The sequence below is a fragment of the Equus asinus genome, chromosome 21, assembly GCF_041296235.1.
Source record: "Equus asinus isolate D_3611 breed Donkey chromosome 21, EquAss-T2T_v2, whole genome shotgun sequence".
NCBI classification, from domain to species: domain Eukaryota; kingdom Metazoa; phylum Chordata; class Mammalia; order Perissodactyla; family Equidae; genus Equus; species Equus asinus.
This window is the reverse complement of record NC_091810.1, coordinates 8,949,711-8,968,474: the sequence shown is the minus strand read 5'-3', so window position 1 is coordinate 8,968,474 and position 18,764 is coordinate 8,949,711. Positions and strand designations below refer to the sequence as shown.

The 18,764-nt window shown below is 47.0% G+C and overlaps 1 protein-coding gene across 1 annotated transcript in view; it reads right to left on the bottom strand.

The window, feature by feature from the left end:
• Positions 1–18,764, bottom strand: part of LOC123281305 (uncharacterized) — a 52,793-nt gene that overhangs the window by 8,930 nt on the left and 25,099 nt on the right. Inside the window, exons 4-6 of the mRNA XM_070493506.1 lie at positions 18,228–18,420; positions 11,209–11,484; positions 12–128 (exon numbers count right to left, since the gene is read on the bottom strand). Of these exons, the coding sequence (XP_070349607.1) occupies positions 12–128; positions 11,209–11,484; positions 18,228–18,420 (586 nt within the window). The remainder of the gene's footprint in view (positions 1–11; positions 129–11,208; positions 11,485–18,227; positions 18,421–18,764) is intronic.

Here is an 18,764-nt window from a genome sequence, read left to right as displayed (position 1 = left end):
ACTGTCCCTACCTGTGCAGGGAGAGAGAGGCATGAGGAGGAGAGGAGTCCCGGCCGTGGTGCACACAGCCTGCTGGGGCCCCAGATCAGGGCTGGGTGGCCCCCAAATCTTTGATCTTCTCCATTGACCTGAAAGAGAAGGGGCTGCTCACACAAATTTGTTCCCCCTAATGATGATCCCACTTTTATCCTGAGAACCAGCTGAGTCTGAGCTTGATTCCTTAGATGGAGGAGCTGATGGGTGAGTTCAGAGTTTGCCCCATCAGAGGGACCAGGGAGGAAGCAGCTGAGGGACCTTACTCAGACCTGTGAGCAGAGAGGACACAGCTACTGAGACCCCTCAGCAAACACAAGCACCAATGTCCCAGCCCTGGAGGATTTGAGGGATTACACAGCAGGGGGCACCCAAGGTGCAACCTTGGGGAAGACCCACAGAGCCCCCTGCTGCTCACTGTTCTAACTTCAGTCTCAGGTTGGAAATAATGTCAGGGACACTGGCTTGACAGCCTGGTCACTGTGGGTCCACAAACATCCATGCGCCACACCCCGTGCTCTGCCCCCACGTAAGTGATATTGATAAACAACCTAACTGTGGGCTTCCTGGACTACTAGGAGGAAGAGATGTGGAAATCTGACCACAGGACAATGAGACTGAGTCTGCAGTGAGCGAGGAAGCAGAGGGCTCTGGGAGCAAAGACCCGAGCAGCTCCTTCCACAGGGGCCACATGAAGGAGCCACTGGAGCCCTGGGTCTGAATGGAGACCGGGGTTCTGCTGGTGGACAAAGCAATAACTGTTCCTAGGAAATGTGCTTGATTCTTGGAAGATCGGCAGTGTTTGCAAATACTCAGAGACATTAAGTAGACTAGGTTGGTGGTTGGGTGGCAAACCATACAGGGGACCTTTGCAGTGGTCTACGACACTGAAGCTGTGGCTCTGAGGAGAGCTGGAGCCCGATTCGAAAGAACTTTTTCTTTCACCAAGAAGGGATTGAGATGTATTTATGACAGCTTTAGTGAGGTTTAATTTTCAAATAATCAACTGCCATTTTAAAGTGCGTAATTTGGCAAGCTCTCATGAATATATGAACACACTGGTGAATCCATCACCACCGTCAAGGCAATGACTGTATCTGTCATTATGTTGACATCACCAGTTTGAAACCACTCCATCCCGCCATCCCCTCCCCAATCCCTAGGTGATTGCTGATCTGCTTTTGTCTTTATAAATTAATGTCCATTGTGTAGAATTTTATATAATTCAAATCTTTGTTCTGGTTTCCCAGCTTTACTTGTCTGGCTTCCTTCATTGAGCATATGTATTTTGACACCCATCCCTGTTTTCACAGTTATCCACAGGCCATTCCTGGGTGCACAGTATGGACGGGCCGCAGTCTGCTTCTCCATCCGCCTGTTCATGAGCGTTTGGGTCTTTTACACTTTGGGCTATTTATACATAAAGCCGTTATTTATGTTAGAAGTAAATTTATTTGTTTGCATTTATTTAATATGTGAATTTCATATATTAAGTAGTTAAAATAAAATTTAATATGTAACTTTATGTTATAAATGAATAAACCTGCTGAGTATTTGTGTACAAGTCTTTGAATGAGTATGCACTTTATTTTTTCTTGGGTAAACAGAGCAGTTGGGTCTTAAGAAGCTATATATTTAACCCTTTTAGAAACTGCTCAACTGTTTTCCTAACTAGTTTGTCGATTCCGTGCTCCCACCAGCCGTGTGAGAGTAGCTTTGCCACCTCCTCTCAGTATTGTACTTTTGTCCCTTCTCATGTAGGTTTAGTGGCATATAATTTTCATTTTAATTTGCATTTCCATAATATATAATGATGTTGAAAAATTTTTCATGAGCTTATTTGCTATCATGTATCATCTTTGGTGCAGTGTCTGTTGAAATATCTTTCCTAATTTTAAATTGAACTCTCCTGTAATTATTGAATGGAAAGAACTCTGCAACATATTATCCACACAAGTCCTTTATTAGGTAAGTGATTTGCATGCATATTCTCCCAGTCAATGGCTGTCTTGTCCTTCTATTAGCAGTGACTTTCAAAGTGCAGGGTATTTCATTTTTGATGAATTCCAAATTATCAATTTGTTTTTTTGGTTTTTCTTTTTTTGGTTGGAGCTTTTGGTGTTGCAACTAAAAGGTCTTTTCCAGCGTGAGCATTCTTACATATTTCCCTTTATGACATTGTTTTCTTTCTTTCTTTTTTGTTTTGCTTAAATATATAAAACTGGAAAAGCTGAGTCAAACTAAATGTTTAGATTTCAATTTATCAGAAATTGGCAAAAGTTTTCAAAGCATCTCACATTCCAAATGAGTAATATAGGTGAGTTTCTCTGGACCCACATCCCTGTCAACATTTGGTTTGTTAGACTTTCTCATTCCATCAGTTTCTGTAGGTGCATAGTTTCTTTTTCGTTTTTTTTTTTTTTTTTTTGAGGAATATTGACCCTGAGCTAACATCTGCTGCCAATCCTCCTCTTGTTGCTGAGGAAGACTGGCCCTGAGCTAAGACCCGTGCCCATCTTCTGCTACTTTATATGTGGGACCCCTGCCACAGCATGGCTTGCTGAGAGGTGCCATGTCCACACCCAGGATCCAAATCAGCGAACCCAGGGACGTCAAATTGGAAGGTGCAAATTCAACCACTGCCACCACCAGGCCGGCCCCAAGTAGGTGCATAATTTCTGTAGGTGCATATTCCTTCCTCTCCATTAAGCCGAGGCAGCTCTGATTGTGCTAATTGGCTCACTATGGGCCACCTTTTGGTCCAGGTCTCATTATAGTTGGAATTTCCCTTTTGCTGATGACTTATAAGGCCAAGCACTTTTTTAAATTTTTTATTATTTATTTTCCTTTGTGAATTGTTTGTTCAGATCTTTTGCCCATTTTAATGGATTGTTTCTCTTTTTATGTGAAAATAGCGATTATTAATGTACTTTTGATGTAGCCATTTTGGTCACACATGTGTCATATGACATCTGGGCAGTTAGTGTGGAAGGTGAGGAGAAGTGACCAGGCCATGGTGGACACACCCAGGCCTGTTGAGGACTCACAGTGCAGACAGAGCTGTCCCAAGTCTGTGTGTCTTTTGTCACCCAAGCTCCAAGGGAACTAGGGCTCTCTCAGTCCCTTGGGCACCATCTGTCCCCAGGCCCCAGGGGCGGTAGGAAGTCACCCCCTGTGGGTCCCAGTGAGCACTGAGCCGGGCCGTGGATGAGCGAGGGGAGGAAAGGGCAGGCAGGATTCCGGCTGCACCGGCCGCCTCTGAGGCTGGAGTGCGTGCTTTTCAACAGGTCACAGAGTCCTGCCTTTCAGTCTCAGGGGTGTCAAGGTGGCCTTAATGCATCTTTCTCATTTCTCCCTCATTTTTCTGGATTAGCACCTCTTTTCTTCACTGTGATGGGGTCAGTCCCTCCTCCTTCTCTCTCACTCACCAAACCCACGTCCTGGACACCTGAGATAAAATGTCTCAAGATATAAGAAAGAGTCAAGTGCGTTTACTCCCACCATTCTTACTGTTCCTATGTCTCTCTGCCTCTGTCTCTTTCTCTCCTCCTTAAATTAGCATGTGCTTTCGAGTTTATTGCAAGAGTTCTAAAATCCTTGGTCCAGAAGATCAGTGAGATACCTCTAAGGTGGTCACTCCAATGAACTCCAGTGAGGCAGGAGTGAGGGGCGTCATCCTGGGGTTTCCGCCTGGAGAGGAGAGTATTCCTGTTCCCCTAGGGAATGACACCGCACGAGACAGCAGGGTGCACCAGGTTTGCTTTCTACATTTGCACCATTACTGCAGGACCAGGTCACTCTGTAGCAGCTTTCCAGCTGCCTGCTGCCTGGGGAGCTCATGGTAGGAAGCTATATGCCTTGCTCTTCCCTGGAGAAACAAGAAGAAAAAATCCAACACTTTTGATAGTCAGGACACCAGACACTCTTTCTGGGAGCCATGTGACAGTGTCGGTAGCAGGTCAGAAGAAACAGGATCATCCCACTTCCCCATTCATCTGGATCACTGTTGCTTCAACAAATGACACAGCAATGCTGTGAGATGCTCCACAGAATGGCTGGTGGGGATGGTTGAGTAGCGGTCAGCCCCAGAGCTGGAGCCCCAGAAATGATCAGGAATTCCATCCCCCTTGCTGTGGCTTCCTTCACTCTTCAGGCACGTCACATCCTGAGGGGTCTTCCTAGGGTGCTGTTGATTCCATCCCATGTAGAAGGTGCTCTGCTCACTGCTCAGGGTGCAGCTGAGCATGGCCAAAGCTCCCAGGGAGGCAGACGCAGAGAGTAACTGAGTCACACAGGCTGACTGAGTCTGGAAACACAAACAGCCATTATGGTGGAGGGAGGGAAAGAGAGAGGGACATTTCCTCCATGTGGTTGGGAGGTAGTTTAGTGGGCTGGGGAATCAGGACCGTCCTGACCTGAGCAGTGCAGGAGGAAGGGGAGGAGAGTGGAATCCAGGCCGTAGTGCAGACGCCCCGGAGCTCTGCTGAGATGGAAATGCTGCAGGTCTCTCTCATCCTCCTCAATCCCCAGAGAATAGAGCCCTTCATACAAATTTGTTCCTCTTCTCCTGGCCAACCAAACACCTCCTCGGTTCATGTTTGCCTCTCCCACCACACACACAATGTCCTGAGATCATTATTTCTGGGAGGGATAGACCTGGGCTGAGACTGGGCTGAGAATCACCAGGAACCCCGAGAAATCCAGCTCCTGGGCCCAGGGGGCAGTGAGCAGAGACCAGGGTACAGGTGTCTGGTTTCGCAGCTCTCAAAGATCCCTTGGCAGCAAGCCTACAGCACCCCTGCTGCCCCAGGCCCAGGTCCACCATATCTGTGACCAGAGGACAGGTGACCCTGCCAGAGGCTCCTGCCTCCCCCACTGCTTTGATCACTGCCATTCCCTGAGGGCAGAGCGAGGCCCTCCTCAGGGGCAGCCTCCCACCTCATTTCAGTCTGTCGTTGTCTGCTTGGGCCTCCTCAGCAGGAATCAGAGACAGAATTCACCCACTTTGCAAGGAGTCCTCAGGGGAAGGGGCCTCATATGCAAACCCTACATGAAGGAAAACATTCATTAGCTGAGAACAGGGACAGGTCAGCCATGAAGTCACTTCCCAGGCTGCTCAGGAATCCAGGTCCCTTTCCTCCTGCCTGACCCCTCACTAGATGTGCACAGAGGACACACGGGGGTGAGAGTTTTGAGGATGAAGGCACACACTGGGTAGCTCCCTGGGGAATGAGGAGAAGCCCAGGGAGGAAAAGGGGAAGGGACTCCTGTGGCTGGAAGAGTCAGGAAACTCGAGGGTCCTTAGGAACTAAGGGACCAGAGAGGTCGGGAAAGGAGAAGGGATGTGAGGAGCACTCCTGAGGAAAGATCTGGGAAAAAGTCCATGTCTTTTCTTCAGGAAGTCATCACAAATGACATTCTTTGAAGCATTTTCCTCAAACCTCTGAATCATTGTGAACAGAGCCTGGGCCCAGGGGAATGTGACATGTGTAGCTATTAGGATCAATCTTTCCTATTAGAGAGTTTTGAAAAGAATGTGGTTCATACTCAAGAACCAATGCTCTGGGCAGGGGTGGGGAGGTTAAAAACGAGAACGATTTATATGCTTTTATCTGGCAAAATGTCCACTCTACATGATTTTGCCAGAAAGATCACCTCCAGCCAAAAATAAAACAAAAAAAACAAAAACTTTTACCAAAATAAAATAAAACAAAATAAGCAGATAATAAGATCAAATAAGATTTCTATAGCCAGAAAACTTTGAGAATTCTATGCACCAGACTCTTAGCCCACTTGAGTCTGGGGAGTTGTTAGGGGCAGTTTGGTGCGCTCTCTGTGTGTTACAGTGGGGTTGCGTTATCTTGAGATATTAATACACCAAAATGTTTAAATGGATTAGTGAAAATCTAAAGTCATTATTTAATCAAGAGTAGTCAATGAATTTTCCTGGGGGAAAAAAGCTCTATTTTAATTTTGCATTTACAATGATAACCACCTCTTGAAATATTATTTTCTCTGTAAGTTTTGTTATTTTTAAACAATTTTGATTAAATCACACAACAGGGACTTTATTAAATTTTCTTCATTATTGAGCAGAAATTAATTTTTACAAAATATTTGCACCTTGAGTTTTTTTGGCACTGCTTCCTTTCTGATGATGCAGAAATCTTCATTGTGAATTTTATTTTGCTTTTCCTTCCACTTCAATAAACAAGGATTTGCAGGTCTGCCTAGTCTCTCACACACAGGATGAGGCTGCCTGTGTCCCCTCTCCCCATGGATGCTCTCTCCCTGGTGGGGCCCCCTCAGCTCTCAGGCTCAGGGCAGAGAGAGGAGCATGGGCACAGCTGACTCTCTCCCAGTTCAGGCCCCATCCTGATCCAGTACTACTCGGCCTGTGTAGTGAGGAGCATGTCTTCAATAGCAAATGTTTACTGAACACCGATCTGGTGTTGAGTCTGGGGGTTGGCAGTGGAATTCTAGGCTGTGCTAGACAGCCTCATCCCTGCTCATAGAGCTGAACCTGAAGAAGAGACACGACGGTGGGAGGCATACAGGGGGTCTCCCTTCCTCACTTTCACCACTGGAGGCAGGAGACCAGAGCAGACACTGCTGCACTCATGGGTCTGTGGGGGATTGAAGGTTTGTGGGATCACAGGGGAGCAGGGAGTCAGAGACAACACGAGAGCTGAGAGGACATGGGCAGGACTTGAAGATTCCCTGGGTTTAGGTGAAGATGTAGAGAAGTCCAAAAAGTGGACACAAACAGAGGAAGACAGAGATAAATAACATGACCCCGGAGATATGGGCTACTAGGAAAAATCGGATTAGTTAGCACGGCAAGTGCCTTAGGAATCCCAGATGTGGTTTGGTTTATCAGGTGAAGGGTCTTGCTCACTAGTTGAGCGTGACCTACTGGGAGTGCTGGAAAGGAAGACAGGGAGAGGCCATATGTCAGGAAGGTGAGAAGTGAAGAGTGGGTGAGAGAGTCAACAGAGAGAGGACAGATTCCCCTTTAGGAAAGATCGGACGGGAAGTGTAAGATGGAGGAATCTAAAGTCTAGCTGCCCTTCTCCATATTTTTCTTGTAAATGGAATCACGTTAATTTGTAGACTTTTACACAGAAGAGAAATCCAAAGCTCATAGATTTATTACCCTTGAAGACATTAACCAGTTTATTTCCAACGTAGAAAACTGGCTTCCTTGGCCCAGTCTTGGTAGAATAAATGTACTGTATTTAGAAAATACTCTTTAAAATCTATTACTGTCTCACTAGTCTCCTCAATGAAATATAAGTTGAATAAATTTTTGACACATGTTCTTACTCCATATGCTTAACTTTTGGAAAATTTTCCCTGACAATTTAGGTTACTTACTGAGATCTCTGAGAGGATCCTTCTATCTAATCTATTGACACTGTGGTGACTGAGGACTGGAATCTTTAAGGTCAGGAATCGCTTCTCTCGAGTCCTGAAGTGATTCCCAGGAACAACTAAAACTTTGATTTTCTGATGCTATATTTTTCTAAAACTCCACCCCCGACACACATGTTTGTGACAATGGGCTGAAGATGCTTGGTTGGGGTCATTAGCTGACTGGTGGAAAGGAAATGAGAACATAAGAGAGATGGTAGAATTTGGGAAAAATCAATGATTCTAGGTCTGAGGACATTACATGATATGATTGGATAGACAAAGGACATTCCAGAAGGACCTTGACATGTAGAGTCCAGGTGGAGGAAAAACCAGGACAGTTCAACTGCAGCTCTTAATAGTTTTCTCTATGTCCTCGATGGGCAGAGTCACAGCAGAGGTAGCATCAGGCTGAGTGCTCTCATTCCCTTGGAACTTTACTCTGTGATGTGGACACTCCCAGAAATGACACAGTGGTGGCCAAGGGAGCAGTTGCTGCGGTTTGGGAGCAAAAGGAACTTCCATGTGGAGCATGTGGACAGAGGTATTGGTTCATGTGATGGTCCCTGAGTCTGGTCCACATTGGAGAGAGTGAAGGCAGGGAGAGGTGTCCGGTGAGCTTTGGAAGATGCCACCATGGAGGTTTCTTGAGCCTTCTTTACCTTCTTACTAAACCTGGGAAGAAGAGGTCATCAAGAGAAAGCTTTTTTTTTTCTTCTTTCTTCCTCTCATGAGACTACCTAAATTTCAGATCAACACGTTGTGGATGGGAATGAATCTGTCTTGTCCCGGAATTGATCTCTTGTAGGAATATCGGAAAGGCCAGGGAGCCAAGCTGTGGCTTTATGATACGGGAACAGTCTGGCCTGTGTCCCCTTCCCAGATCCGAGTGTCCACAGTACATGCCCCAACCTGAACTGACGATGAGGGTGCAGGGAAGAGTGAGGAAATGTTAGAGACCTATTTGGTAAAACTTCTATCATTTTCTTCTCCTATTTGGACTCCAAGTCTCCCAGACATGCAGTTGGCCTAGGATTGACCACACGTGCTCCTGGATAGCCCTTGTGTTACCTAAACCAGTCAGACAATCCCCTCCCTGCTCACCATGGTGGAGCTGGGTGATGGTGTAAGTGAGCTCGTCCAGCCCTCCTGAAAGCTGATTTCCTGATCAGTGGAACAGGGAGGGCAAGTCTCTCTCCTTATGGACTGATTGTTGTGTGGATATGATGCCTGGGACTGCAGAGGCAAGTTTGGTCCATGTGGGAAAACAGCCTGGAGACTCTCTATATACTCATGGAGGACGTAGAGACAATCACAGAGAATCCAGCAGCGTTCATCAGCCCTGCTTACAGTTGGTCCTTGTGAAATTTTGCCATTTGTCTTCCTGATACCACAATCCAAACTTTGTAGCCCACCCTGAATTTCTGGTTCTAAACAGACTAAAGTATCCCTCTGTCCCTCCTTCCTCGGAGAGAATTCTCCAGACCAAAGAATGTTAAGCAGCCAGGTTGAAAGCCCCTGCAAGATGAGGTTCTCTCCTACATGACGGGGGTCTCTGTGCCTGGCTCAGGGCCACTTTAAACTCACTTTAGCTCATATGTGTTTAACAATTGAAGGGACTGATTGAACTTCTGGAAAATCATATCTTCTGAATGAACGTATTAACCTAGTGATAGCATGACATACATATCTTAGAAAAATCCTCTCACCATTTTCATTTGGTTCTAATGTAAAGCATTGCCTAAGCCCTGCCTCCCTCCTCATCCCTGCAGTGAAGGGCTGTCTTTCTCTAGGTGCATCCATCACATTTTGATTTCTAGTAGAGTTTTCTATATTTCTCCTACTAGACTGTGTTCATCCTGTGACCTAATGAGCCCATCCTAACACCTGCTTCCCAGCACATCCTTCCCCGTCCCCCAGGGGATGACTGGGATCAGGATGTGTGGACACGTCTGACTTGACCCTGCCCAGTGGGGGAGCAGACCCCCTGCTCTGAGGCCTGGGGTTGCATCTGCAAATGAGTCGTCTCAGGGTCATCAGCCTGTCCATTCCTCTTGGCTCATTTTTCTCATCAACAGAATGACAGATGTAGCCAATTAGGGGTTATCTATTCATGATACATAAAAGAACTTTCTGGAAGCATGTAAACACAAACCTATTACAGAATCCCACTTATTGAGTTTAAAATTAAGTAATCTGGTGGAAATTGTGGTTTTCATCTTTTCCAAAGTGGAAGATTTCTAATATGGGGGCAGCATTGCGAAGGAGGGGACTGAGTTCATCCTTCACATTCTATTCCTCCAACAACATGATAAAGTTTAACAGGCACAGGTGTAGTTTACATCAAATGTGAGATGAAAGTAAACCGAGACGTGCATTCCTAGGACTTCTTGTGAACAGTCCCATTTGTCAGGAGCTGATCATGTCTCCTGAAAATATAAGGTTTAAATAATCCTGTCATAAATATATGGGGTCATCATGTTGTCTCAAGTAATCGACTCACTTACGTCCCGCACTGTTCCCAAGAGCCCAGCCTCGGTTCCTCTCTTTCCCATTTTCATTCTTCAGTCCCTCCTACCTTCAAGACATGGGGACCCTGACCTTTCTTCTCCATCCCACCTGCTCCTCCCCTCCTCCAGGGCTCCTAGTCTGACATCGTATAATCCACACCCCCACCTGGTCCCTGCCTTCACTCTCCCCTCCTCCTAGTTCACCTTCTATGCAGCACCTGGATTAAATACACTTAAATCACATTCTGCTGTTTCCTTGTTCACCCCCCCTAATTCTCCCATCTCCACCAACCGCCATGCCTCTCCCCACTCTCCCAGGACATCTTTCTTTCAAAGCATGTTTTGTTTGTTTGTTCTCTCTCTTCCCCTGAGAGTGTCAGCTTCCTGAGCATGGGGACTTTCCCATATTTTCCACCTACTATCCTAAGCTCCTAACCAAAGTCTGACACATAATAGGTGTTCAATAAATTGTGTGGATGCACATCATCTGGACAGTTATCCTGAGTCAAACATAGCTGGACTCTGTGTCCTTGGTTCTTTTCTGACCCCTTGATATGGACTGAACTCTGTCCTTCAAAATCCTATGTTGAGACTCTAACCCCCAGTGTGACTGTCTTTGGATATAAGGCATTAAAGGAGGTAATTAAGGTAAAAGAGTTCATGGGGGGTTCTCCTAAGCAAGTAGGGCTGGTGTCTTTCTAAAAAGAGGAAGAGAAACCAGGGGTAAGTACACAGAGAAAAAGCCATGTGAGGAGACAGTAAGAATGTACACATCTGTGGGCCAAGGAGGGTGGCCTCAGGAAAAAACAAACCTGCCAGCACCTTGATCTTGGACTTCCAGCCCGTAGAACTGTGAGAAAATACCTTTCTTTGGGTTAAGCCAACTCATCTGTGTTTTTTCGCTGTGGCAGCCCTGCCGGACTAACACACTGCATGGATGCTGTGGCCAGCACTGCCTGCCTCCACATCCAGGAATGTCTGCTCGATTTGAGAAAATCAATAATGTGTTCAAACCAGACACAGGCAGTGGGGGAAGAATGGGAGAGGACGAGGACACAGTCTCTAAACAAAGCACCCTGGATTGAGTCATAGAAAGTTTGGGGCCAAAGAAACCAAGGAAGCAGCTGACATGGCCAAGGAGTGGGGGCTGCACAGGGAAGCCCCATGGCTGGGGGGGAAGCAGGTTTCTGTCTCACTTCCCCACAGGCCTGGAGCACTGTGTGAGCACTCAGGCTGTCATCATAGCACTCACAGTAATAATCAGCGTCGTCCTCAGACTTGAGCCCAGTGATGGTCAGGGTGGCTGAGTTGCCAGACTTGGAGCCAGAGAATCCTTCTGGGACCCCAGATGGCTGTTTGCTGTTATCATAGATGATGAGTTTGGGGGCCATTCCCGGGAGCTGTTGGTACCAGTGCACATCATAATCACTGATGTCGGAGCTGCTTCCAGTGCAGGAGATGGTGACCCTCTGGCCCAGATTCCCAGACACTGAGGCCTGCTGAGTCAGCACAGACTGGGCCCAGGATCCTAGAAGAGGGAAAGACACAGAGATGGTGATGCTGGGGTCTAGAAACAAGATGAGAAAGCAGGGTGACATGTATCTTCCCAGGGCCCCTTGTCCCCATTACTAGTCACCTGTGCAGAGAACAATGAGGGTGAGGAGAGGGGTCCAGGCCATGGTGGAGGTCATCACCGATTCCCACCGTCTGTGGCCCCACAACTGAAGCAGAGCTTCTCCCAGATCTCTCCCTTCCCCTCTTCATACTCTAACAGAGGGAGGGCCCACACATGCACATCAGACCCTCCCAGCTTTCTGATCTCTCACTGGGCCTTGGTTCAGGTCTCACTGCCTAACGATGGCCAGGGAGTGGGGAGTTCACAGCTGTGATCCCTGAACAGAGGGCACCAGGCAGTGCCAGGGGGCTGGTCCCAGCTGTGATGAGCCACAAAAACCTCAGGAACGAGCACTGAGCACCCCCCGGTGTCCAGGCCATGATTCATCAGGTGTGACACAGTGACTAAAGCCAATTAGAAACAGCTCTAGTCCCCACTGCTCTGTCCACTCTCCCCTTGCCTTAGGGTCAGGCCAGGTGGCCCCTCATGTTGCCTCCCCACCACCCAAAGGCAGTCTTTATGCTCCGCTCAGCCTCCTCAGGGGTGAGCATGTTCGTGTGGCCATTGGCTGTTCAGCGGTCAGGACTGAGGGGGTGTCTCTTATCAAACTCCTCTTAGATCAGGATCAAGAACAGAGCAGTGACCGGCCCCATGGAGGCAGGTCCCCTTCTGTGCAGGACCCAGATTCTTTCCTCGTATGTGATCCCTCTCTTGTTAGAGATTAAGCAGTGCATCTCCAACACTCAAAAACTTTGCTCCAAAGCTTCTATTCCTGCCGAAATATAAGGACTTTGATTTTTGCTATGCTCTGTGACCAATCCTTACCATTTACTGGTCTCCTCACTAATGTATGAGTTGAATAAAATATTTTACACTGGTTCATTCTATACTTGTATGAGAGTCAGGTGTTTACCTTTTTGATTCAGGGTCACTCTGATCCCAATGCCCGAACATAGAAGTGGTAGGTGACTTCGATAGAGCACCTGTGACCTGGACCCCATGAGGTGGAGAATCTCAGCAATGACCCCTCACTGACCTCGTGGAGCATGTGCTTGGGGATGGGGGTAGAAGGGGCCAGGAATGGAGCATGCATCCAGAGATTCATGAGCTGACCCTCTGGGACTGGTCCTCACTTGAGGGACAGGGTAGATGGTGGAGAGGAGCGCATGTGATGATTGGCACCAGCCACTACTGTGGTTTCTTGAACCTTAATCATCCTCTCACTCCCTCTAGAGAGAGGATGTCCTCATGAGGGATTTTTGCTTCTTTCTACTTTTCCTGAGAATATTGAATTTCAGATTGATGCCTCACTGATGGAAGTGGGTGTGATTTCAACTGAGATCGATCCTTTGCAGACCATTAGAAAGGTCTGGGAGCCAGAAGCAGAGTTCTGTGAGACAGGAACCTGTGGCCTGTGTCCCCGGTTCAGCTCCCAGTGTCCACAGTGCTAGGATCAACATGAACTAATGATGGCGATGGAGGACAGAGTGATGTGCTGGGTGGGGACCACTTAGGCAAACATTTTGCCTTTTCTTGTCCTCTCTAGACCCCTAATTTCCTAACCATGTGGTGAGCATGTGAAAAACCCCACTGCAGCTCCAGAAATAGGCCTTTAATTTCCCAAACCGATCAGAAAATCCCCTCCTTGGATGCCATGACGGAATCAGGGGAAATGGTCTAAGTGCTCTGGTCTGGACCTCATGACAACCAGGATTCCTGTTCAATGGATCAGGGAGGGAAGTCTCTCTCATTCAAGAGGATTTGTTGTGTGGATGCGATACCTAGGACTGCAGGGACATTTTTGATCCATGTGATAAATCAGCCTGTGGACACAAGAGATAATGGAGAGAGAACATCTCAAGTGAATCTCAGAGAAGAAGGAGTGAAGCTTATTGAGATTCCACACTTGACAACTAAAGAGAAAACTTTCCTGTGTCACCACTGAACACGGCATCCAGGACGCCAGTCTAATATTTGTAGCAAATCCACAACCCCAGAAAGGTCTCTGCCTTCACTCTCACCACCTACCCACTCATCTTCTTTGCAGCATCAGGACTTCATAAACTTAATCAGATTTCATATATTCCATGTCAAATCCTCTAATGCTTCCTATTCCCCATCTAGCCCAGCCAATTGTTGGTGCTTCCTAAATGGCGTGGATGGATGTACCCATGAACATTCGGCTACCCTGCATCAAACACAGCTAGACTATGTGTCTCTGGTTTTTCCCTGACCCATCGTGGACTCTGGCCTCATGGCAGCCTGACCTTGACATTGAGGAATATCTGATGAATGTGAGACGATCAGATAATTTGTTGCTGCCAAGGATGGGCTTTGGGAGCATAAACTGAGAAGATGGGGCTACAAGCTGTACACCATGTTCCCTAGACTGGGTATGAGAACCTAGTTTTAGGCCAAACAAACAAACTAAGGTATCAAAAAGCCTCACTTCAATGAGAAAACTCAATGCCGAAGTCTGCAAGAGCCAGTAGAGCATTCTCTGTGCCTGCTTTGCCCAGAACACTGCCCTCTCAGGACCTGTCCAATAGCACTTCTGCTGGTCTCAGATCCAGGGGCCAGTGCCTCTGACTCCACTCAACTCTCCTGGAGGATGTCCTGATTTTGCTCACAGATCATTGTGATGTCACTACCCAGAATAGCAAAACAAGTAGGCCGTTTCATGGGATTTGAGTCTGAGACATTAATTGCCTGTAGATAACCAATGACCTCCAGATGGATAAATACGGGATGCATCGCACAGTCCTCAGGGCGCCAGATATTTCAGGTTTACCCAACATTTTACTTTGCTTCTGCCATATGTCTGGAGCATCTTAAACCAAGTTCAAGGCCTAAGACTCTACAGTGTACTCTGTTGGTTCATACTGGTGAGAAATCTGTCTGGGATACCCTGACAGGCTAATTTATGTTGTTGTTGTCACCATTATTGTTGCTGTTGTTGTTGTGGGGGACTCCTGTTAGACCCCCCCAACCCCACTGCACAAGTGCTGGTCATGCCTTCTCCAGTGGCCACTGGAACACGGCGCTGTTGGAGAAAGGCGCCCTCCCTCCTGCTGATCACTCTGGGCTCATTTGCCCTTAATGGCTGTTCTGGAGATTTATTCTTTCTTCTTTTGAATCTGTGATAGATTTCTGGTAGTTTTCCCTATTTTAGTCAAGTTTTGTCAATGTTATTAGTCTGAAGATTGATAAGTAAACCATTACTATGTGCATCTCTCTTTTTTGAGGTCCGCCCTCCCTCCTTGACTTAGTGGCATCCAAGATCTGTTACACAACTCACACTGGGCCCTGACCAGGTTTACTTGGTAGCTGCTCCATATGCTGATGTGATTAATGAACAGGGCTGTCTGTGAATTGTTTTGTAATCTCAGGGCTCTCTGTGATAAGGAGGGTTGGGTCATAGGCTCTAGATCCCAATGACCTGAGATGCTTTCAAACATCTCCCCCTCCAAAATAAAATAAACACACAAAAAATCTGTAGCTGTAAAACCGGTAAGATTTGTGGGATTAAACTGGGGAAAGTGAGGAGGTGATGGGTGTGAGAACTCAGGGCATGATCAGCAAAGCCTGGGCCAGGCTCATGGGACATGTAGGGGACTGAGCAGAGGGGGACCTGGGTCTCCTGGCTCTCGCTGGCTGACTTCTCTTCTCCATGCATGCATGAGGCAGGGAGGTGCTTGTATAGGTTCTGGTGACAAAATGATTTGCTTGCATTGGAAAACCAGTAATAAAATGGGTTTTTTTTTTTTTGCATCCATACAGGTGGACTGACTAGAAAACATCAGTCCCTCTGGTTTTAGTAGCACAAGTGACAGCAGAAGCCAAAACCTGGGCTGGTGTTGCCTCCAGGCAGGGACAGAGGAGAGTTAGGTCAGACCGGGGAGTGGATCTCACTCCCCACGGACTAGGATTGGCATCGAGGTTGCATGCAGCTGTTTGACAGTGACAATCAGCCTCATCCTCTGGCTGGAGCCTGCAGTAGTCAAGGAGGTTATCTTTACAGACCTGGATCTGGAGATTGGTCTGGAACCCCTGCTGTCCTAGGACACACACTTAGGAGCTCTTTCTGGGAATCCTTGATGCTGATTTCCATTGTAACCTATGTTTCTGTTGATTCCCTTAAAGGAGACGGTTTGGGACCTTCTAAAGAGCTTCCTGGGTTGGATTGACTTCATGCACATATCAGGGAGTTTCTGCTCGCTCATATTCCACTGTCATTCTCTTACACTTTGTCTAATTGGAAAGGTCCACTGAGATACAAGAGGAGAGAAGAACTCAAGTGTGTACCTGTAGGCTCCAGATCACACACCGGAGGGAGTCCCATGTGCCCTGAGGGGGATCGGTGGTAGGAAAGTCACAACTGCGGGACATACTTCACCCAGCTTCCATGCTGCAGGCTCACCATTTTAGTCTCCCCTTCTTGCTGACATCACAACCGTAGGTCCAGGCACCGAGCAAGTGTGTCAGGCCAGCTCTGTGCCTGGAATTCCTCCTGGGATGTTTCTCACAACATCTTACATCTTAATCTTTTGTGCTTGAACACAGTGAGCCTCAGCCAGATCTGAGCACAAGAGCCTGGGAGGGAGGGAAGGTCTCCGCTCTGACCCCTCACAGAGCAGAGTCCCTGCTGTGGAGGACTGTGTATCTGCTGGATGGACCCTGGGTTCCCACCAAGAAGAAATCTAGCAAAGGCTAATTTCCCATCTTTCAAGACAAACAGCCCAGCTACAAAGGCTCTCATTTTATCACACATGGGTCACCAGGCAAAGATTCAGTGTCATCATGAGATTTGTATTTTGTTTGGTTTGGTTTTCATTTTGGTGTTTGTTTACCTGAGATTGCAGGTATATTGACTGGAAAATTGGGAAGACAGCCGATGTGAACCAGAAACTACTTCCAGGCACAGCTACTGCGTCTACAAGTTACCGTAGAATTGCAGAAGCGTCTATTCCAAGTGCCTGAGTGGGCTGAGGTATTTGTCCCAATTTCCCATCTGCCTGTGTCACTGTGAGAAGCCCTATTGTGCACAATCACACAGTAATAATCAGCCTCATCCTCTGGCTGCTGCCCAGAGATGAGCAGAATCCTTGCGTAGGCCGAGGCATCTTTGGATCCAGAGAAGCAGCTGGGGACCTGGAGCCTGGTGCTTCTCTGAATCCGTGTGGTAGTAGAGGAGATGCTGGGAAGGGGACCGTGCATTGTGCTGGTACCCACGCTGCTTTGAGTAAAAATCCTCCCTGAGCCGCTCTGTAGGGACCACAGGCCAGTCCCACATCACCCCCTGCTGGTCATATGTGGAAAAATGAAAAATGCCGAAAATGCAAGAGATAATGTCTGTGAAAAATAGGTAAAATACGTGCTTTTCTAGGAAGGATCAAAATTGGCTCTACTGGAAATATAACAAGTAAGCTCACCTATTTTAATACAGAAATACAAAATGTTATGGATCCACTCCACAGAATGACTGAACAGACAGATATTCTCACATGGAAGCTCTAAAAACATCAGAGACCAGAGGGTTCCAATCTACTTGCTCTATTTTTAAATAACACTTAAAAGGATGGAAAACTTACCAGTTCTTTTAGAGATCAGTTATATCATTTATAATGCATGTTACAGTTAAATTACAGAAAAATAAAAATGGCAGATGAACAACATTAGATATTATGCAAATGTTCTAAATAGAATATTAATGAAGAGATCTCAATACTAGATTAATGAATTGATGAATTATTACCAAGTGTCATTGATTCCAATGATGCAAGTTGTATGCAATAGTAAGAAATATTTTAATATAACACACAATATAAATATAGATAGATATGATCATACGGTCTCAAATGATACTGGAAGGGATTTTGACCAAATTTAGCATCAATTCCTAATAAAAGCCACATAAAACTAAAAGCCACAAACAGAAACATTTATAATACGGCCAGACACACTCTCTCACACACGTATAATGAAATCCTAGTGGCAGCATCTTAGTCAATGGAGTGGTAAAGGGCAGCATTTCCAAAAAGATCAGCAATAGGCAAAGGTGATTCCCTTTGCCCATGTACCTCCATTAATATTCCACAGTATTCTGCAAGCATGAGAAAATCCAATTAAAGTAATGATATCAATGGTTTGGATATAGAATTCATGGGAACAAAGAAGTAGACATTCTTAATGATCCAAATGAACGTTGTGGCCTTAGATACTCTGGTCCCGGTGCAGAAGTGACAGCAGAGATCACCCCAGTGAGTGACTAGTCACTAACACTCACTAGTACTGGTAACAGGTAGTGACAGAGGCATGTGAGTGGAACAGGGGGAGCAAAGGGGAGGTCTTGGTCCACCTGCCCAGCAGTGAAGAGCATCTTATAAGATATTAGGCAGTCACCTGAGGTTTGGGGTAATCATCTGCATCCCACTCACACTGCATCCCAAGTAACATCAGTCATCACACTTATGGGGCTTCTGTCTCAGAGCCAGAATAAGCCACATGCAGACTTCCAGGGCAGAAAGTGTGGACTTTCTGCCCAAGTGACCAACACACTGAGACAGGCGTTGTGAGTCTGGTGTCACAGCACCTGCTCCATGTGGAACCAAGGAGAAGGCAGGTCCTGTGCGTAAAATCTTGTAAAGGTCCCCTACCAGAAGCTGGAAGAACAAGACTTCCGGGTTTGGTTGAGGCGCCACTGAGCTCTGTCTCCTGAGGGTCCACTGTGCGGACTCCGCCCACAAGCTGTGTCTTGTCTTCTGCACAGTCTTCCCAGGAGCCCACTTCCTCCTTGGAAGTGCATTGGGGCTCGTAATGGTCTGTCAGCCCCACCTTGTTCAAGACTCCCTGAGGAAAAAGGAGGCAATCACCTACATGGGAAACCATCAGTTAGGAAGCCAAAACCAGGAGCTCACAGGGTCACAGGAAGCCTCATGGGTGAAGGCAAGTCCCACATCAGTGAGGACACAGGTTGCCCAACTGCCCTGGAGCCCACTGAGTGGTTGAACATCTGTCTGACCCAACACCTGCCTCTCCTAAGTCTGAGGACACTCCATTGCTGCCCCTGCTGGTGACTGCCCATCCCGCAGCCGCTGTGACATCCCTAAGCACACCACGCAGAGTGTTCGATTTTACAGCAGTCTTCCCCAACGTTACTCCCAAGAGAGTGGAATGAGAAAGGCCTTCTAGGA